This window comes from Medicago sativa, chromosome 3, assembly GCF_051527215.1.
Source record: "Medicago sativa cultivar Bolivia chromosome 3, Bolivia_mono, whole genome shotgun sequence".
Classification (NCBI taxonomy): domain Eukaryota; kingdom Viridiplantae; phylum Streptophyta; class Magnoliopsida; order Fabales; family Fabaceae; genus Medicago; species Medicago sativa.
The window spans coordinates 11,735,054-11,754,445 of NC_140751.1; the positions used below are offsets into that span (position 1 = coordinate 11,735,054).

The following is a 19,392-nucleotide window of genomic DNA, read 5'->3' on the forward strand; positions in this document are numbered from 1 at the left end:
ATCCTTGTGTCTCTGGGGTTGACTCCTTGGTAGAATTCATTCAGTTGATCCTTGAGACCTCTTAACGTTACATCAAGGCACCAAACCTTCAACCTCTGAGTTTCTCTGTCGTCGAATTTTGCATGAACGTCGATCCACCTGGCCATTGCTTCAAATCTACACAATTACAAATTAAACACAATCAATGAAAAACTCATTCAAACATTTCATCAAACACTTGGAGTGCAAATTATACATAAACCCTAAAAATGATAACTACAACATAAACATGCAAAGATCAAAATAATTAAGCAATATTACTCATTTGCATGTAACATTGTATCATATATTGCAAAAAACAAAATAACCAAAAATTAAACAAACCCTAAATCTAAAAAAATCTAATCTAAGTGTAAAAATCTAACATAATCATGCAAATATCTAAACATCATAAGAATAAAACACTATAAGTCATTTGCATGTAGCATTCTATAATTTCTTGCAAAAAAATTTAAAATTTTAACAAAACAATAAACCTAAAAAAATTCTAGATTAAGTGAATTTTTTTATCATAACAACATAGTTTAAGTGAAAGCTTACTTGTTCTTGTTGTTGTAGTGTTGTTTGATTTGAAGTTGAAGGAATTTTGGAGTTGGGTAATTTGAGAGAAAATTGAGATTTGTGTGTGTTGTTTGATGAAAATGAGGCAGAATGAGGTTCTGTCTGGGCTAATAACATCACGCAACGCAACTTAAGTCATGCAGCGTGACTTAAGCTGCGTTAACATTACAACTAGCGTAAGTTAACTTACGTAACGCATGTTAACATGCATATGGGTATATTTGTATTTTACTTTAGGAGTGAGCAAAACTGTTTGGGTAAAGAGCAGAATTTTTATTTGTATTTTACGTTGCGTGACTTAAGTCACGCTAGTTCACCAAAACACACTATGAGTAGCGTGCGTTAAGTCACATTAGTGTTAAATTGACAATACTTTGTGAAAGTGGGGACGCAGTTGTTCACCACAAAACAAACAACCTCAATCTTATGTGGAAACGTATGGAAACGTAGCATAGGCAAGTGGAAGAAAGCAATTGGTGTGAATCGGAAGCAAGTTAGTTCATATTATCAATCCATTTGAATTACTTAAGGCGTGAGTTAACGCACGTGTAGCTCATGCTGCTGTATCAAAGGCGTGACTAAAAAAATTATACCAAAATAATGATACACTTAAAAAACTATACCAAAATAATGATACACTTAGCGATGTAAAAAATGGGTCGGTCCATCAAGACATTATTTTGGGCCGGATCGGGCCTCAAAATAGATAGCCCAAATATTGTTGTTTTTTTGAAGAATTCTGCTCTTTACCCAAACTGTTTTGCTCATTCCCAAAGTAAATGACCTTTTTACACTTACTCAACTTAACATGTGCTAGTACAAAATGGTACGTGACTTAACGCAAGTAGCGTGACTTAAATTACGCTAGTGCAAACCAAACGCAACTTAAGTCACGTTGCGTGACTTAAGTCACGCTAGTTCACCAAAACACACTATGAGTAGCGTGAGTTAAGACACGCTAGTGTTAAATTTGCGTGACTTAAGTCACTTTGAAAAACTTTGAAAAATTCAAACGTCAAACTGCAATTCGACCTTCCTGCAGTTCCCAATCAGAGATGTCCCTCATCTCGGAACGACAATATGAACGACTTCCTGTTGTTTTTGTTCGTTCGTAATCGTAATAATAAGAATAATGAATTTCTTCAAAAAAATAATAAGAATAATGAATCACAAATTGACAATACTCTTTGTGAAAGTGGGGACGCATTTGTTCACCACAAAACAAACAACCTCAATCTTATGTGGAAACGTATGGAAAGGTAGCATAGGCAAGTGGAAGAAAGCAATTGGTGTGAATCGGAAGCAAGTTAGTTCATATTATCAATCCATTTGAATTACTTAAGGCGTGAGTTAACTCACGTGCAGCTCATGCTGCTGTATCTAAAGCGTGACTTAACTCACGCTGCGTGAGTTAACTCACGTCGAGGCAAATTTGACTTTTACTTTGGGAATGAGCGAAACCATTTGGGTAAAGAGCAAAATTCTTTTTTGAAAATTGATTTTAACTTAAACCTTCTTAATATCTTTTTGGGTACATCACACATCATTTCTACCTAATATTCACATCATTATCATTTAATTTATTATTTAATAAAAAAAAATTATTATTTAATAAAAACTAAAATAAAATATTTTTAATTAATAACTCAAAAACTGAAATGTCCCAAATGTCCTAAATGAAAAAAGAAGAAGATAAAAAACCAAAGTGTTACAAATAAATAAGATAAATTACCTATAATATAGTTTTGTAAAGTTAAGATTAAGTTAAAATAGACAAGAGTTACATGTAGAAGATGAAAAATGAATACGTGTATATAATAAGTGACCAATCTCATTCATGTCACGTCTCAGACATGCATGTTTTTGTCATGAAATGTTTGAAAAATGATAATAGCGTCATCCAGTAAGACTTAAAAGATTTATTTGAGACAAAATTTGAAGGAATAATCTGGTATAATTAAACTTAAAAGACTACAAGACATATTTTGCTTTTGTTAAGAGTTATTATCAACTTCAATAAATTGCAATATTGGCAAAATAAGATAAAAATAACTATAGTTAAGATTAAGATAAAAAGGTGTAGTAATTTTCTAGTAGCATACTAAATTAAATCCAATAAAGGGGTAATTCTTTGATCATTTGGAGTTGCTTATTTCTGCAAAGCTCACTTTCCTTGCCTCCAAAATTTCTAAAAAAGAAGACTTGTTGCAGTGATCAAAGGCATTGCAGTTGGGTACAAATTGTGGATGCAATGAATTATGATCATCAACGCTTAATCCATAACCTCCTCCTCCTCCTCCTCCTCCTCCTCCTCCGATCTGACACCAATAAACCAAACAAAAAATTACATAAAGAAATAACTGATGCAAAGATAAAACAAAAGTTGCTGTTAACATGCTAAAGTTAACAAACCTTATGAATTACAATACTTTGAAGAGAGGGGCAGGCGTGGATGAACTTCTTCAACCAATCCCAACGATAATAATAATAATATTCCTCATCCTCTTTCTCAAAGCTAAGCTCCACATGAGTTAAATTGAAAAACTGAGTTGTCTGTACTGGCGAGACATAGTAAAACAAATTCAAGGGTGTTCGTACCGCTACTTGTGCGCGTAGAAACTCCACATTGTAAAACAATTTCAAGGGAAAAAAAGAAGAAATAGAAGAAGAGTCAGAAATGTGGGCTTTGAGCAAATTGGGGAAGGGTTCTAATAACTCGTCTGTTTGTTTAGCAAGAGCATCAAGAGTATCATTATCATCATGGGTGCTGACATTTTTTATGAGTAAATCCTCGAGAACTGAACATACAGAGAGAATCTTAATAAGATATTTAAGCTTTCGAAAACGAACCTTTGTCATGTGAAGTTTTTTGAGTTTGGGCAAATGAGTAAGATATTTATGAACATGGTGTATAGTTAAGACCCCATTCCCATTCAAGTTCAAAACAACAAGAGGTGAATAAGTTAGAATGGGACGTGGCAAGTAAATGGGGCCAGTGGAAGAGTGCTGCAAAAAAGTGAGATCGAGATGATCAATAAACCCATAGCTTACAGGGCAAAGCAAACGAAGTAACGCGGTAGTGTTGCAGAAGCGAGACGCAGACAAAATAGTTAACGTTTTGATACGAAGCTGTCTCTCAAAGATAAAGGAGTACACCATCCTTAAATAACGATTATAGGCGTCTTGGTCATGGTCATCTTCTGTGTCATCCAACTTGACATCGAGAATTCTTTTACGCAGTGGTCTCCAGCGCCTTGAGAGAAGGGACGTGACGAAGATTTGTTTTGTGGGCAAACGAGACAGGATACGACATAGTAGTTCGACGGGTAAAGCGCTGATTCTGTCTGCATTTGGAATTGTTAGCCATAACGGATTCCATCGCTTTGAGAGAAGGCTTGTGAGGGCAATTTGTGAGGAGGGCAAAAATGAGAGGATATGACGGATTATTTCATCCGGTAGATCGCTGATCCTGTCTGTTCCTGTTGTCGTTTGTGCCATAGATAGTTAAGTTTCTTTCTTTGTTGATTGAATGAATCAATTTTGTATGGCACTCTTGTATTCCCACTCCAATGATATTAAGCTTAGCCGAGTAAAATTAATTAATTTTTTAGAAACCTGCCTCCCTGCATGTAATAAATAACAAAACAGACATCACCAATCCATAGTTGGAGAATGAAAGACAAGACAAATGACTGGAAACAAACACTGATGATAATCAATCAATCAACTACTTCATCAAAATAAGCAAAAGGAAGTGAAACCATAGTCACATGGTACGAGTACGGATATGCGATTCGTAACTTCCGAAGAATTCGGTATGTGAAGGGTATACATAGTAGGTACGCTCTGTGTCCGTTGTACGTTTTAATAAAATTAGAACATGTACGTGAACATTGACACTGAAAACATGTGGTTCATCAAATATTAACATACATACTGTATTTTGCAAAAGTTCCACATTGGACACACACATTATAGAAAAATATTATAAAGGAAGAATGAATTGAATTAGGAAATAATCAAATAATATGAATTTTGATGTATGTGTTTAAATCTTTAGTCTTGTGACAAAGGAAGTATTGCTTCTAGTTACCACGTACGGTGGGTTTTCATAGAATCACCGTCTCATACACTTAAGTGCATGTTTGGAATCCAAGAAAACCCACCGAGATACCGGAATCCAAGAAAACCCACCGAGATACCAAACATACATGCACTTAATGTTATTTCTTAGAATAGTTTTGTGCTTTTTCTTAGAATAGTTTTCATTGAAGAAACAACTTATACATCAGGTCTTATATCTAAGTTCTTATACCTAAGCACAAATTCTTTAGGTGAACGCTCTCTAAGTTGCAATCTAAGAGTTTCCTCCCAATGTGGTAGATTTGAGACAGTGCAAGTTTCTTTATTGGAGGAATTTTAAAAGTTCTGAGCTGAATAGTCTACTAAAAGGAAGCATTTTTTTTTATAGATACTATAGTCTGGTTCTGGTCTCAATTATAAACTGTCTTCACTCATTAATGTTAAATTTTGTTTCCTCCCACTCAATGCAAGCATTCCTATTCCATTAGTCATGGTGTGAAAGTTTCACCATCAACTAATTACATCAATGTATTTTTTTCGTTTCTTGAATGATGCATGTTGTCACCATGAAAGTGCACAATTTAAGTACGTAAAGCATTTTATTCTATGATATAAAATCATGATAATCAACAGAGGTAATCAATCATTAATTGATGTAATAAAAGAACAAGCAAGCATAACAATGAGATTAAATTTAACCCCATGATACAAATCTAAAACTGAATCGGAAAGGAAGGTAATGAATAAGCATCAAAATACGGGCCGTTTTAGGATTTACGATATAACACTTAGCATATAAATTCACACAGATAGCCACGCCCTTGCAATAAATATATTGATGTGGTATTCGGTGTCGACGGTGAAGATAGAACAGTTATAAAGTAAGAGGAAGTACCTTTTCAAAAGTAGTGCTCAGCAAATTTTGTATGATTAATCAAACAACTGTACTTGCAAAAAAGTACGGTAAGGGATACTACGGTTAAGTATCGTAGTCTAGGGCTTAGACTGATTATGCCTTGAGAATGATCTCAAGAGTAGTATTTATAGCCTGCTATGAGCTTGGGTTTCGGTTGCTTGGCTCCAAAGCAACGGGGGTATTTATGTACTTTAGGCGGTCTCTGGAAGCTTCTGGAAGCTAAGGAAGGCGGCGTCCTAAGGAGGACGCGCCTAGACCTCAACAGCCCTTCTGGAGGGCGTCTGAGCCTTTCTAGAGGGCGTCTAAGTCTTTAGGAATATTATGACGGTTCAATCATTGTTTAGAGACCCTCTTCCTTGTCGAAGTACATAAGCCAGTTAAAAATAATTAATGGAAATCAATAGTATATTGTTGATTTTGTCAAAAAATTAGTTTATTGTGTAATAGTGAAATAAAATATTATATTTAGTAATTAAACAAATATTTCTTAACAATCAATGAAAATTATAAATTATATTTACAAATATTGATTGATTTTGTGTAACAGACCTTAAAATAATTTTCCATTGAATTTTAGCAAGAGAAAACGATAAGAATGGAATTTAAGCCAAATCAAATAACATGAATAAGGGAAATGTGAGAGACGGACAACAATCATCTAACAAGGGGGTCATTTAAGCCATTCAGTTTTTAGCATTCCACCGATAATCATATGTTTTATTATTGATTGATAGAAAAATAAGATGAAGGAAATTCAATAACATAACAGCAGCAATAGTAAGAACAAATTCAGTAGCAAAGATCAGTACCAGAAATAAGAACAAGAATGAAAATCGGTACCGTCGAAGTTTGTCGGCCGAAGGTGCAATTTCAGGGAGAGAGCAGGTCGCAAGGCGAACGGAGCAGATGGTTATAGGATCAGGGTTTTGGGAATTCAGGGGTTTTGGATATAAACTACTGTTATATTATTAACGTATATATAGAGGGCATATCAAGTGAGAGGAGTTGTTATAGTGAGAGATGAGAGGAGTAATTAACAACCATCCGATTAAATCCAACGGCTAAGAGGCTTTCAGTTTTAAAACATACTAAAACCATGTGATTAATTTCCCTATCTTCTCAAGCGTGGCTTCTATTTCTCCTCCAGTTGCAACCCAAAAACTGCATCTTTCCTTCTCCCTTCTTCTCAAGCGTGGCTTCCCTTGTACCATTTATGCAGCTATAAGAGTCGTTGTTTTTTTAAAGGAATAAAAATCGTTGTTGCTTTCAATCTCTTCCCAAACAAAAATCAACCGCAAAGCTTAGATATTCAACAATGGAGGCTTGCTATTCTCGCTATTCAACAATCGAACAGTCCTCTTCTTTGATATAAAATTAAATATTCTTCTTTTTGGTGGACCATAATATTGTTAATCAATGAATGTAAACAATCTTGGTAGTCTTGGAAAATAGTAAAGACAACATTATTTATGATAAATTACGAAATATTTTTCTATAGATCACATTTTGACGTCACATTAGTATTTTCATCGTCTTCTTTAGTGGTTGTCATGGTGGACCATAATCTTGTTAATCAATGAATGTATACAAAAAGTAGTTTTGATTATGTGAAAACATGACCATAAGAAGGTTCATAGTTGATGAACATGCTCTTCGTTTGGAACATCAATCATGATAATTATCGACTCCATCGTGAACCCACAATCAACAGCTCATTAAATAAAATAAATAGATTCATATGCATACAATTACAATGAAATAAAAACATGGGCGTAAGAGATGGAAAAAAAAAGGCAATTAAGTCACGTAGCTTGAATTGGTCTTGGTAACTTGTTGATTGTCGTATTTTCTTTTCTTTCTCTTTTTTTTGGAAAAAAAATTGTGGATTATTTAATTAGCATGCACGCGCGCACATATATATAATTAGGGTTTTGTTCAGTTTTACCATCGGTGGTTATGCGATTTGTATTTTGTAAGGAATCATATTGATCATGTGGAGACGTCTCTATTTGGAGATCCAATGATAAGGAGAAAGTCCTGCAAGGATGGTGCTGAGATGTGGATGGAGATCTCCACTGAGTTTTGACAAATTGAGCTTGTAAATACTCTTATCTTATCTAAAGTGTCCTAAGTATTACTCTTAGGATTAGTCGGTTCTTAAATCACATATCGATTAAAAAAAAAGTATTACCTTTCGGATTAGTCATTAGTTAGTGTTTGGATTGGATACCGAGTTTTCTTTATAAAAAAAAATGTTGCAAATATTAACGTTTATTCAGAATTAATTGGAGAATATTTTCAATTATGTACAAATGTTATATACTTATATGAATCAATGTATATTATTTATTTTCTTTTTTCAATTATGTATTTTACGATCTTTTCAAACCAACTCCAAGGAAAAATACTTGGGTGACATAATGTCACCGTGACATTAAATCTGGGCCACACGAAGGTGTTGTGTTGTGTGGCCCAGATGTGTTGTATGTGTTGTGTGGCCCAGATTTAATGTCACGGTGACATTATGTCACCCAAGTGCTTCCCGTTAAATATAAAAACATTTAAGTTGTTATATTTTTATATTGATTTTTATTAAAAACACATGAGTTATTGTATTTTTATATTAATTTTTATTAAAATAAATTCAAAAGTTAATTTTTTTTACCTACGCAATACCGTACCCAACTAAACTTCAAGGTACCTAAGAATTTACCCTTCATTTTATCATTTTGAATCATAAAAAAATATACCCCAACAAAGAAATATTTTTTCCGCATTTGGATTGTAAAATTTAGAAGAAATGTTATTTTTCGTCTGGATGAGTAAACGACTATTTGTTATAAATTGAAATTATTTTACTTTGTTAAAAAAATAACACTAAAATAATGACACACTTCAAAAATTATACCAAAGTAATGATTCACTTAGAGAAAATGGGTCGGTCCATCAAGACATTATTTTGGGTCGGATCGGGCCTCAAAATAGAGAGCCCAAACACAGTTGGTTTTTCCAAAATTGCTCTTCTCCCATCCAAAATTGCTCACTCCCATACAAACTGACGAAAATACACCCACGTGACTTAAGTCACGTAGGAATGATACAACATGTGTGAGTTAAGTCACTCCAGGTTACAACATGCGTAAGTTAAATAATTTTGGGTTACAACCTGAGTGAGTTAAGTCACTTTGGGTTACAACCTGAGTGAGTTAACTCACGCTGAAAGTATCGAGCGTGACTTAAGTCACGCAAGGGTTACATTTGACTTTTTAGTTGGGAGTGAGCAAAACTTAATGGGAGAAGAGAAATTTTCGGTTTTTTATCCTCTCCCATTTGGCCAATCAAAAAGTTGTACTGGGCCAGATTCGTCCAACAAACTTTGGACCGACCCACTATTAGCATTTACATTCGATTTTTATTAAAAAAATACTAATTTTTTTTAAAAAAAATTTATCAACTAATTTAACAATTATTAATAATTTTTTTTAATATGTAAACTTAGTAAAAATTGATAAATTAAGCTAAAGTTTTAAAGTTTGTAAATTATAAATTATTAATTTGATTTTATTGAAGTAATAAATCTAGAATGTAATTAATATTCAATGTTAATGTACAAATTATCTACACTTATATTTAAATCCAATCATATTTTAGCAAATAGATAATTTTGAAAAACTAATACAGAAAAGACATAAAAAAGAGTGAATAAGTTACAACCTATAAGCGATAAATCCCTCTGGGTTTTCCTTTTTCTTCTTCTTAATTTTCCGATTGTCTTGCAAAAATTTACTCTTAATTGCGCAATTTATAACATAAAATATGTGTTATTCACTCTTAATTACACAATTTATAACATAAAGAGTAAATTACAGTCCCCTCACCTCAAAGATGCTTGAATTACACTCCCCTCCCCTCTTATGTTAAAATATACACTCCCCTATCTTGAAAAGAAAAAATTATATTCCTCTCCCCTATACGATGCACTACACTTTAATCTATTTTAATTTAAATAAATATATTTAAGATATATAATAATTTTGAACCACCATTTAAGAAAAATAAATTTATTTCTTTATAATTTAAATGTCAATAATAATTACATTTAAATATTTTTCTATTTATTTTATATTTTAGAGTATAAAATTAACTTTTAAATAACCATATTTTATTGTCTTTAGTAATTTTTCACATTTTTAATTTTATTTCGGGTTGTTTCATATTTTATATTAGGGTTTATAACTATATGTTAATGAAATTGTGAATAAAAAATAGCGAAATATATGTATTCAAATTTTGATTATATTAAAATAGACCCGTAATATTTTTTTTTTTTTGGAAATGTGTTATATATTTTATTTTTTGCTAGATTATTAGAAATACAAAAATTATTGAGGGATTAAAGTGTAGATTTTAACATAAGAGGGGAGGGTAATGTAATTCAAGCTTCTCTTAGGGGAGGGGAGTGAAATATTTTCTAATATATTTTGAATAAGAGGGGAGGGGAGTGTATATTTTAACATAAGAGGGGAGGGAAGTGTAATTCAAGCATCTTTGAGAGGAGGGGAGTGTAATTTACTCTAAAATAAAATATTTTTACTTGAAGGGAATTAAAACTATTAAGGATATGACACCAATCACAACATGTAGAAACCGATGATGATTTAAAAAAAAATAGAAGTGATTGAATGTAAACACACATGTCAATGTCAAATAGTGGTTATATTGATATTATTGTCAGAGACGGACCCATCGTATTACTGAGTGTGGCGGTAAAGTAAACACACATGTCAATGTCAAATAGTTGTTATATCGATATTATTGTCAGAGACAGACCCATCGTATTACTGAGTGTGGCGGTAAAGTTTGGTTTACCTCCATTTATTTTCCTCTTGTCCATTTATAAGAGAGATAAACACATATGTAGATTAGTAATTAAGTGGATCCCTCAAAGTTATCATATGTGTCTATCTTTCTCATGAACATTAAATGGAAGAAAGTAAACGGAGGAAAGCAAAACTTGTGGCTATAGCCACACCAGATTACAACCTAATTTCTATTTGGGTTATGTAGACAAATGTCCTAAGGGCATTTATTAAGGAAACCAAAATTAGTATGTTTGCATTGAATTCGACAACATTTTTTTTTGAATCGGCAAATATTATTAAACGCCACCCTCGCAAGACGCAAGGTATGGACGAAACAAGATACAAATGGTGCCGCATATAGACGGTACACCATAACCACCTAAAAACACCCCTGAAGATAAACCCACCAAAACACTTCACCACCTAAAACAGACTCAAAAAAAAAAACATTGTAAACACGGTATCCACCACCGCTCATCGTCACTACTCTCCCACAAGAAACGCCCTCAAAATAAAACTCCCATACCTCAACACCCAAGATGAGCCACATTTCGAAGAGCACCTAACCGAAGGATCATGCAGCTATCACAGACCTCGCGACCTCCGAACCACCGAAAGAGCACAACACAAAGCCCAAAAACCAACTTGAGTCAAAGAACTGACTCCTGATCTCGAATCAAAAGTGATCGGTCCACCAGACTATAGTACCAAATTAGCAGGGCACCCCTCGCCCCGGTACACCAGAGAAAAACCAAATCAAGTCAAAACAAAGATTGCAGCTAGACCCCGACTCCCGGTCTCGAAGCCAAATGAATAGGCCCACCGAAAACCAGCACACAATATGTAAGACGAAAGACATGGCATACGAAGTTTAAACAACAAACAAATAAAAAGGAAAAGGCTCAACATAACGTGACACACACCCTCCAAACTTCGTAAACACCTAAACCACCCAAAAAGCACAAAACAAGAGCTAGTGACGACGAACATGGACCCGTGTAACAGAGGTTGCTTCTAAAGGAAATCACCCCAACAAGCTCCCACCTCCTCACTTAAAACACCAACCACCACCACACATCATCACCCCCACCACACTTCACCAGCACCACGCATCACCACCCCCACCACAATTAAATAACCTCCACTATCACTGCATCAGCACCGCGCATCACCACCACTGGCGATAGAGACAGAGCAACGCCACCAAAACTATCTCACCATGAAAAACAGGCATCAACACAAACACAGTCTAGAAGAAGATGAAACCCAACAACAAAACACGGGCAGCAACGCCGGTCTGAAGCAGAAACACAACCTAGATCATAAATGTGCCACCGTCGGTGACCAGGATAAGGCGTCCGTCGCTGGAGTAAAAAACAGCCAAGCCAAAAAGCAACAAGAACCCCCAATAGATAGCGTAACGGCAGATCAAAACGATGCCAATGGCCATGATGGTGCAAGTAAGTCACCAAATCCAACCACATCACAAAGATAACATACGTAACTCAAAGAAGCAAGAGTAATGGAATGGGAGATGATTGAGTGGTAGTAACACGTGATTCCTATGGGGCATGGGCATGGCATCCCGTTCCTATCACATTGTTGCTGCTTACTTTAATACAAAATGTTTAACTTTGTGATACACAAAGTAACACGTGGTCTCTCAATCTTTACTCCAACTTGTGTTGTCCGTAAGGACCACATAAATTCACCGTATCATTCTGTCATCTCCATGAAATTGTCTGTCCCTTTGAGACTTGGCATCACCTCAACTTGGAAGCAGACGTGATAACATCCTTTCACCTCCATGAAATTCCGAAGGTGATTTCATTGTTTTACTAACACCTTAGCAGTCCAACAAGTTGCAGACGTGATAGCATCCGATTTCTCTCTTGGAAGAAACAAATCACTGTTGGGATGGAAATGACAACAACCAAAACCAGTTCCAGCCAAAAAAAGAAGATTCATATCTAGATCTGGATCCAAAACTACTGCCACAGACCACCACCAACACCGCCACTAGATTCACCAACACCCACGAAAACCACCACTAAAACTGAAAACTACACAACCACGCTACTTTATGACGACAGCAATGCACTCCTTCACCACAAGTACAAATGGAAAAGGTCCAGAAACAGATCTGCAAACCACCCGCCAGCGAAGGAGAGAAAGGGACGGTGGTGCGGAGGACAGAGACCCAACACAGCATTTCTATTTGTATGCTCTTAATCAATGCCTCAATGACACTTTTAACATTTCCCTTTGGCTTATTTATACTTTTATCCCCTGCAAATATGGCTCGTTTGAAGTTTGGTTTCTGTACTTACTAATTATTTCAAATTGTCACTGTAAATGTTATCACTTAAAATTTAGTCCTGCCACTTCACTGATTAGCTGACATGACATTGCTAAGTGGTTAAAAGGCTTGCTAACTCATCAAAAGATAGTGTGAACGGACCAAAATGCCCGTAAGGGGCTCAGCCAAACGCCAAAATGACTATTATACCCCTTCCTTCTTCCTCTCTTCCACCACCACCAATTGCATCCATCTCTTCCATCACCGCCAACTTCATCTTCATTCTCACACTCTCATTTTTTTCATCACCATCTTCCACCATGGAAGCTCGTCTCAAACCCTTAACCATCTTTTTCGTCGTTCCCTCAAACCCTTCTCACACTCTTCTTCATTTCGTAAAGTGTGAGTGAATGATTACTTAGTAACCAACTAATTCCATGGCTTCTTCAACAATAACATCTCTGTTCCAATCTTTACCTTTCTACATCAACACCAAAACAAAACCATATTATTATCTTCCCAAATCACCAAAACCCACTCACTTCACTATCAAATCCCAACAATCTCAACAACCACACCTCCTCACTGAATCCTACTCTCTCGACGAGATCGTCTACCGATCTCAATCCAGCGATTTTCTCGACGTTCAACACGACCTAACTGCCTTAAAGAAATTCGGCGGCCCATATTGGTGTAACCTCTTAGATTCACGCGTCGGTAAAACTACATGACCTTATGGGTCTGGTGTTTGGAGCAAAAACGAATGGGTTTTAGCTGAGATCGATGATGATGATGATGATGATATTGTTAGTGCTTTTGAAGGTAATCCTAATCTTTTTTGGGCTGAGTGTTTTAACAAATAATTTCTATGCATGAATGATTTGTGGGTTAAGCATTGTGACATTAGTCATACGGGTAGTTTTAAGGATTTGGGTATGATTGTGCTTGTTAGTCAAGTTAACCGATTTTGAAAAATGAACCGTCCGACTGAGAAGAAGAAGATGGATGCAATTGGTGGTAGTGGAAGATAAGAAGGAAAGGGGTATAATAGTCATTTCGCGTTTGGTTAAGCCCTTCAAGGGCATTTTGGTTCGTTCACGCTATCTTTTGATGAGTCAGCAAGTCTGTTAACCACTCAGCTATGCCACGTCAGCTAACCAGTGATGTGGCAGTCATTAATTGAGTTGAGAGACTAAATTTTAAGTGGCTGTTTGAATTAATTAATAAATACCAGGATCAAACTTCAAATGATCCATGTTTGCAGGGGCTAAAAATATAAATAAGTTTTTCCCTTTTTATATTTTTATTTTGACTCACATAGCTGTGAACTATTCTTCACTCTCTCTCTCACTTCGCGTGTCTGCTCGTCTCTCCTCTGAGAAACACAAATCGCGCCACTTTCTCCTCTTCTCACAAACAAATCACCTTCTTCTTCTTCTGAATCTTCTCACAAACAACAAACAAACCCAGTCAATGACTCTCTCTTCTCCACTCTCAGCAGCATCTTCTTCTTCTTCTTCTCTCTTCCTCAAATCCAGTATCTCTCTCACAGTTCTCACTCACTCTAAGTCAAGGTAAGCCAATTAATTCTCTAATTTCTCATTCATTCTCCAATTGCTTGTTTTAGGTTTTTAGAAGTGAGAATTGGGAATTTTTTTAGGGTTTTAGAATTGGGGAATGTGGATTGAGAATTGTTAATGGCTTTTTTGAATGCATCGAAATATGCCATGGCTTTTTTGCTAATGCCAGTGCCGTGGCTTTGTTTGTTTTGTTTCATTAATATTATAAGTTGTTAAAAAAATATAAGTTAATTGTTATAGAGTTTGGAAAATTGTCTGTATATGATAGTAATTGCTTATTGTGCATCGTGGTTTATTTGTACAATTGCATCAAACAGTATTAATTATTATTTTAGTCCCTGATTAATGCCAAGAGGAATTTTTACAAACCACTGTTTTGATTTGATATGACTCAATTCAAGGAAGAAACTACAGATATTATAAGGAGAAGTTGCTTATATTTTCATTCATACAATCTTTATCTATACAATTAGTAACTTGCTAATACAATATACCTGGCTTGAGTCATTTTTTTGTTATTATCATGGATCCTATCATGTTTTTTGTGATTGACAACACTGGGTGCTACATAGCTTAAGAAATCAGTGTTATGGTAGTGTTGAAAACAACTCACTTTGGTGGGGGATAGGAGAGAACCGAGCATGGAAATAAATGTCTTTGTGATAGTGGAAAAGTAGGAATGTATTGGGGGTGGTAGGTAGTTTCTGTTATGAGATGAATAAAATGCATTTTGTGAAATATTTTGTTAAAAAAGAGAATAAGGGAGGAAGCAGTACCCTAGAAGAGAGGTAATATAACTTGGAAAAATAAAAGTGAGATGTGTGTGTCAGACATTGGACACACCTTCAATCCGATGTGATGGTGCTAGCTGTGATGTCAAATCACAACTATAGCACAGTGGAATTTTAACAAGCTGGTGTTGTTCTGTGATTTAGGGTCCGTTTGGATTGACTTATTTTAGAGCTTATGTAAAGCAGCTTGTGCAAATAAATAAGCATTAATGTATTATTTATAAACTTGCTAAGGTAGTTTATGAAAAAAAAAAGCTATGAATATACAATATTTGTTGGTAAGATCTTATGAATTAACATAAAAGCTTATTTATTTGCATAAGCTCTTTTTCATAAGCTTAATCCAGTACAACGTATTGTCGAATAGTGGCTATAGGAGAATCAAAACATTATATCATAGAAGAATTTGAACAAACTGCTATTTTCTACGATTTTGTAAATGACAACCTTGGGTGTTACTTAGCGTAGGAGATCAGTACATGGGTAGTGTTGAAAAAAACTCAGTCTTGGGTGGTGTTAGGGAGAACTGAGCATGTAAAGTAAGTGTCTTTGTGATAGTGAAAAACACAGGAATTCTTTGGGGGGTGGTAAGTAGTTTCTGTTAGAAGATGAATAAAAGGAGAGGCACTGCATTGAAAATGCATTTTGTGAAATATGTTGTTAAAAGTGAGAATATTACGGAGGAAGTAGCACCCTCTAAGAGCTTGTTGGACTCTTTGTGCTGCTGTAATATACATTTTCTCCTTCTAAACTAGGTTCTGTCAGATATTATGAAGTTTAATACAAACAGGTTAGTGGCATTGGCATATTAGCTGAAGTTCTTTCCGACTTCGATTACTTTTTCAACTCCCGTCTATTGTTAATTACATTTTTGGGCTTTCCCGCTAATGGAACTTAATACATCTGGCTAGATTGAGATATGGACCCCAACCAGTTGAGTATGTCTATTGGTTTGCCTTGTGACAACCGTTTCTTAGATTGTATTTCCTGATATTATCAAATTTGCATAATATACACATGTGTGTTTTTGCCTATTTTATAGTCTGCATTCACAAATTTGATCTTTATCTTGAATGGTAAGTAGCGTATTGGAACTGTTGTCAAATAGTGGCTACAGCGGAACAAAATTTGAACAAATAACTATTGATCTGCAATAGGCTATTTAGTATAAAGTGTTGTCAAATAGCGGCTATAACAGCCCTGTAGCATGTAGTGTAGTAAAATTAAATACACTGCTCTTTTACACGATCATTTATTGACATAACTAGTTACTGGTAATATGGATTCATTTAACTGTTTCTTTCGTATGACCAAGCATGGGAAGCCTAACACTATTACCATGTAGTTTAATCCAAAATTTTCTGTGTTGCATTCAGATTTTGAAGCAGTAAATCAGGAAAGAAAAAAGAAAAATAAAGAGATTTTTTGTATCTGAATGGCATCTTCAGCAAAAACTCTCATAAATAGTAATTGTACAACAGATGAAGACTGGACAGTTGTTTTACCCCGTCGTGAAAGACAAAAGAGAAAGGCTCCCGAGGTTAAAATTTTAGAAGAAAAACAAGAACAGTGGGCTCCGACAGATTCTCAGACAGATCCAGGCAGAGAAAAAACATTAATGCAGAAAATGGAAAGATATATTAGCAAGATTGAGAATTCTCAGTTCTATCAAACTTTCAGAGATCAGATTGAAACATCAGTTTTAGATTACATCCCTAAGGTTTTAGGATCAGAGACAACTATGCAAATGGTTATTTATGGTATTGGCAGCATTGAATTGTATGAACCCCCATGTTTGCAACTTAGCATTGCAATGTTGATGAAAAGAGATTTTAATTGGATTGGAAGCATAGAAGTGTTTGACCCTATTCTCTCTGTAACTGAGTCCCATGTTTTGGAAGCACTTGGTTGTTCCGTCATGTCCATAAACGAGCACGGTAAGCGAGAAGCTCTAAAGCCAACAATGTTCTTCATGCCCCACTGCGAAGCAGAGTTATATTGCAATCTGTTGCGGGCGAATTGGAAGCCGAATCTCTTAAAAAACATGGTATTATTCGGGAACAGCTTTGAAGCATACGAGCAGCATGTGTCCTTATGTAAGACCTCACCTGTTATGTACTTGGTAGGGCATATCTTGGCTGCCCGAAGTTTCACAAACGAAGTCAAAATCGAAATAATTTCTGATGATTATTACAATGCATTCCATGATTCAAGTTGGCACTTTTTCAGCCCTGTTCATGAGACAGAGCTGCAACTTATCAATTCTTGACGGAGTTTTAACTCAATCAATAGTTTGTTGTACACCACTTTGGTATATTGTTGTTCAAGAAATTGTTAGAACTCTTACATTTTTATTCTTTTTCTCCAAAGTCTTTGAAATTTGACTCTTATGCCTAAGGGATAATGTAAAACAATGTGTGAAATGATAGGTCTGGTCTATATTTTTGAAACCTCCATTATTCTCTCTTACTCTTTTTATCCGTCCTTATGGAAGGATAAATCATTTTAGAAGTGTAAGATGTCATTAATTTTTTATTTTATTTACTCTAATTTTTATTTAAGAATTATTCACTGTCGAAAAATTGTGGGGTTTGTTTCTGAGCTGGGAGCTCAATTAGTTAAGGGAAAGCCACGATTCCTCAAGTCCTTATTGCAAATTAGTTTAAACCAAATTAAATTCTGTGTGATTGTTCCATCACCCCTTCAGCCGAGGTCCTTTTTGTACCTCTAATTTAAAAAAGTTTTCAACAATAGAAAACAAAGTTTCTTTTAAAAAAGAGAAAAATATTATTTGTTACTACTAGTTGTTGTTTTATTAGTTGGAGTGAGGTTGAGTTTCTTAGCTTACAAATGGCTGTTTATAGTGTTCTATCGAACGTGTGTAAGAATGCACACAACACAATAGAAAATCCGATGATAGATACTACCCACACCCCAAATAATCTAAGTTACACTCCAAAATTACTAATATACCCTTTAATTAAAATAAACTATTTTATGTAAACTGAGTTTACATACACTACGTAAACTGAGTTTACACAGTTTATGTAAACTAAGTTTACGTAGTTTATGTAAACTGAATTTACATAAGTTAAGTAAACTAACGTAAACTGATTTTACACAGTTTATGTAAACTGAGTTTACGTAGTTTATGTAAACTCATTTTACGTAGTTTATGTAAACTGAGTTTACATACACTACGAAAATTGAGTTTACACAGTTTATGTAAATTAAGTTTACATAGTTTATGTAAACTGAGTTTACATACAATGTGTAAACTGAGTTTACAATTAGAGTTTACACAGTTTACGTAGTTTATGTAAGTTGAGTTTACATACACTATGTAAACTGAGTTTACATAAGTTAAGTAAACTAACTTAGTTTACACAGTTTATGTAAACTGAGTTTACTTAAGTTCATGTAAACTGAGTTTACGTGTATGTTATTCCTCTTTAGAATGTGTACGTAAACTAAATTCACGTGAGACCTATGTAAACGTAAATTATGTTACCCTTCTACGTAAAATTAAATCAAACAAATCGACAGACAACCGTGAAATTAACAATAACGATAAACATCCATGGTAAAATTAACAACATCAAATAAATCATAGAGCAAACGATAAATAGAAACTCGGAGAAATTTATGAAATTCACTTACTTGTATGAATCGAGTACGTATCAATGGAGGAGATGTTGATTTAATTGGCAATTTTAGTAGGTATTGATTGCATATCCATGGTGGTTTGTGGGTGAAAAAGGGGGGAGGGTTTAGAATGATAATGAAAGAAGGGTTTTTAAAAATTTACATGAAGAGGACAATTTTGGTATTATTGTAAAATTTTAAATAAATTTAGGTGTAACTAGAATTATATGGGGTGAGACTAGAAAGAGTCAAATCCGATAGTATATGTTAATTGAATTTTAATGATGTCTCTTCATTTAATTTTTTTTTTTGAGCAATTTCTTTATTTAAATTTAAAAATACATTTGGGAGATGAATATTGAATACGATCCTAAGGAAAAGATGAAACACAAAACACAACTATCATGTGTTTCATTCAATTTTTGGAGTCATTAAATAATTAGGCGGATTATGCTTCAAAAAAAAAAATAATTAGGCGGATTTTAAATTTAGATTTAATTCAAATGAAAAAAATAAGACCTGGTCCACATTATATCATGCCTGAGATCATGTGAATCCATTCAATTTTTAAGATTCGATTTAGTACTTTATTTATTGATTCGGGTACTCGTGCAAC

General features: G+C 34.6%; 2 protein-coding genes across 2 annotated transcripts; one reads left to right on the plus strand and one right to left on the minus strand.

Moving 5' to 3' along the window:
* Nucleotides 1-2,534: 2,534 nt before the first annotated feature.
* Nucleotides 2,535-4,239, minus strand: LOC146935740 (FBD-associated F-box protein At4g10400-like). Its single transcript, XM_085750833.1, has 2 exons — nucleotides 3,013-4,239; nucleotides 2,535-2,918 (listed from the first exon to the last, which is right to left on the minus strand). Exons 1-2 carry the CDS (start codon nucleotides 4,096-4,098, stop codon nucleotides 2,736-2,738), a joined length of 1,269 nt encoding a protein of 422 aa, XP_085606959.1. The 5' UTR covers nucleotides 4,099-4,239; the 3' UTR covers nucleotides 2,535-2,735.
* Nucleotides 4,240-14,188: 9,949 nt separating this feature from the next.
* Nucleotides 14,189-17,594, plus strand: SRR1 (sensitivity to red light reduced protein (SRR1)). Its single transcript, XM_085750834.1, has 2 exons — nucleotides 14,189-14,334; nucleotides 16,508-17,594. The coding sequence occupies exon 2, from the start codon at nucleotides 16,567-16,569 to the stop codon at nucleotides 17,398-17,400; it is 834 nt and encodes a 277-aa protein (XP_085606960.1). The 5' UTR covers nucleotides 14,189-14,334; nucleotides 16,508-16,566; the 3' UTR covers nucleotides 17,401-17,594.
* Nucleotides 17,595-19,392: the final 1,798 nt, after the last annotated feature.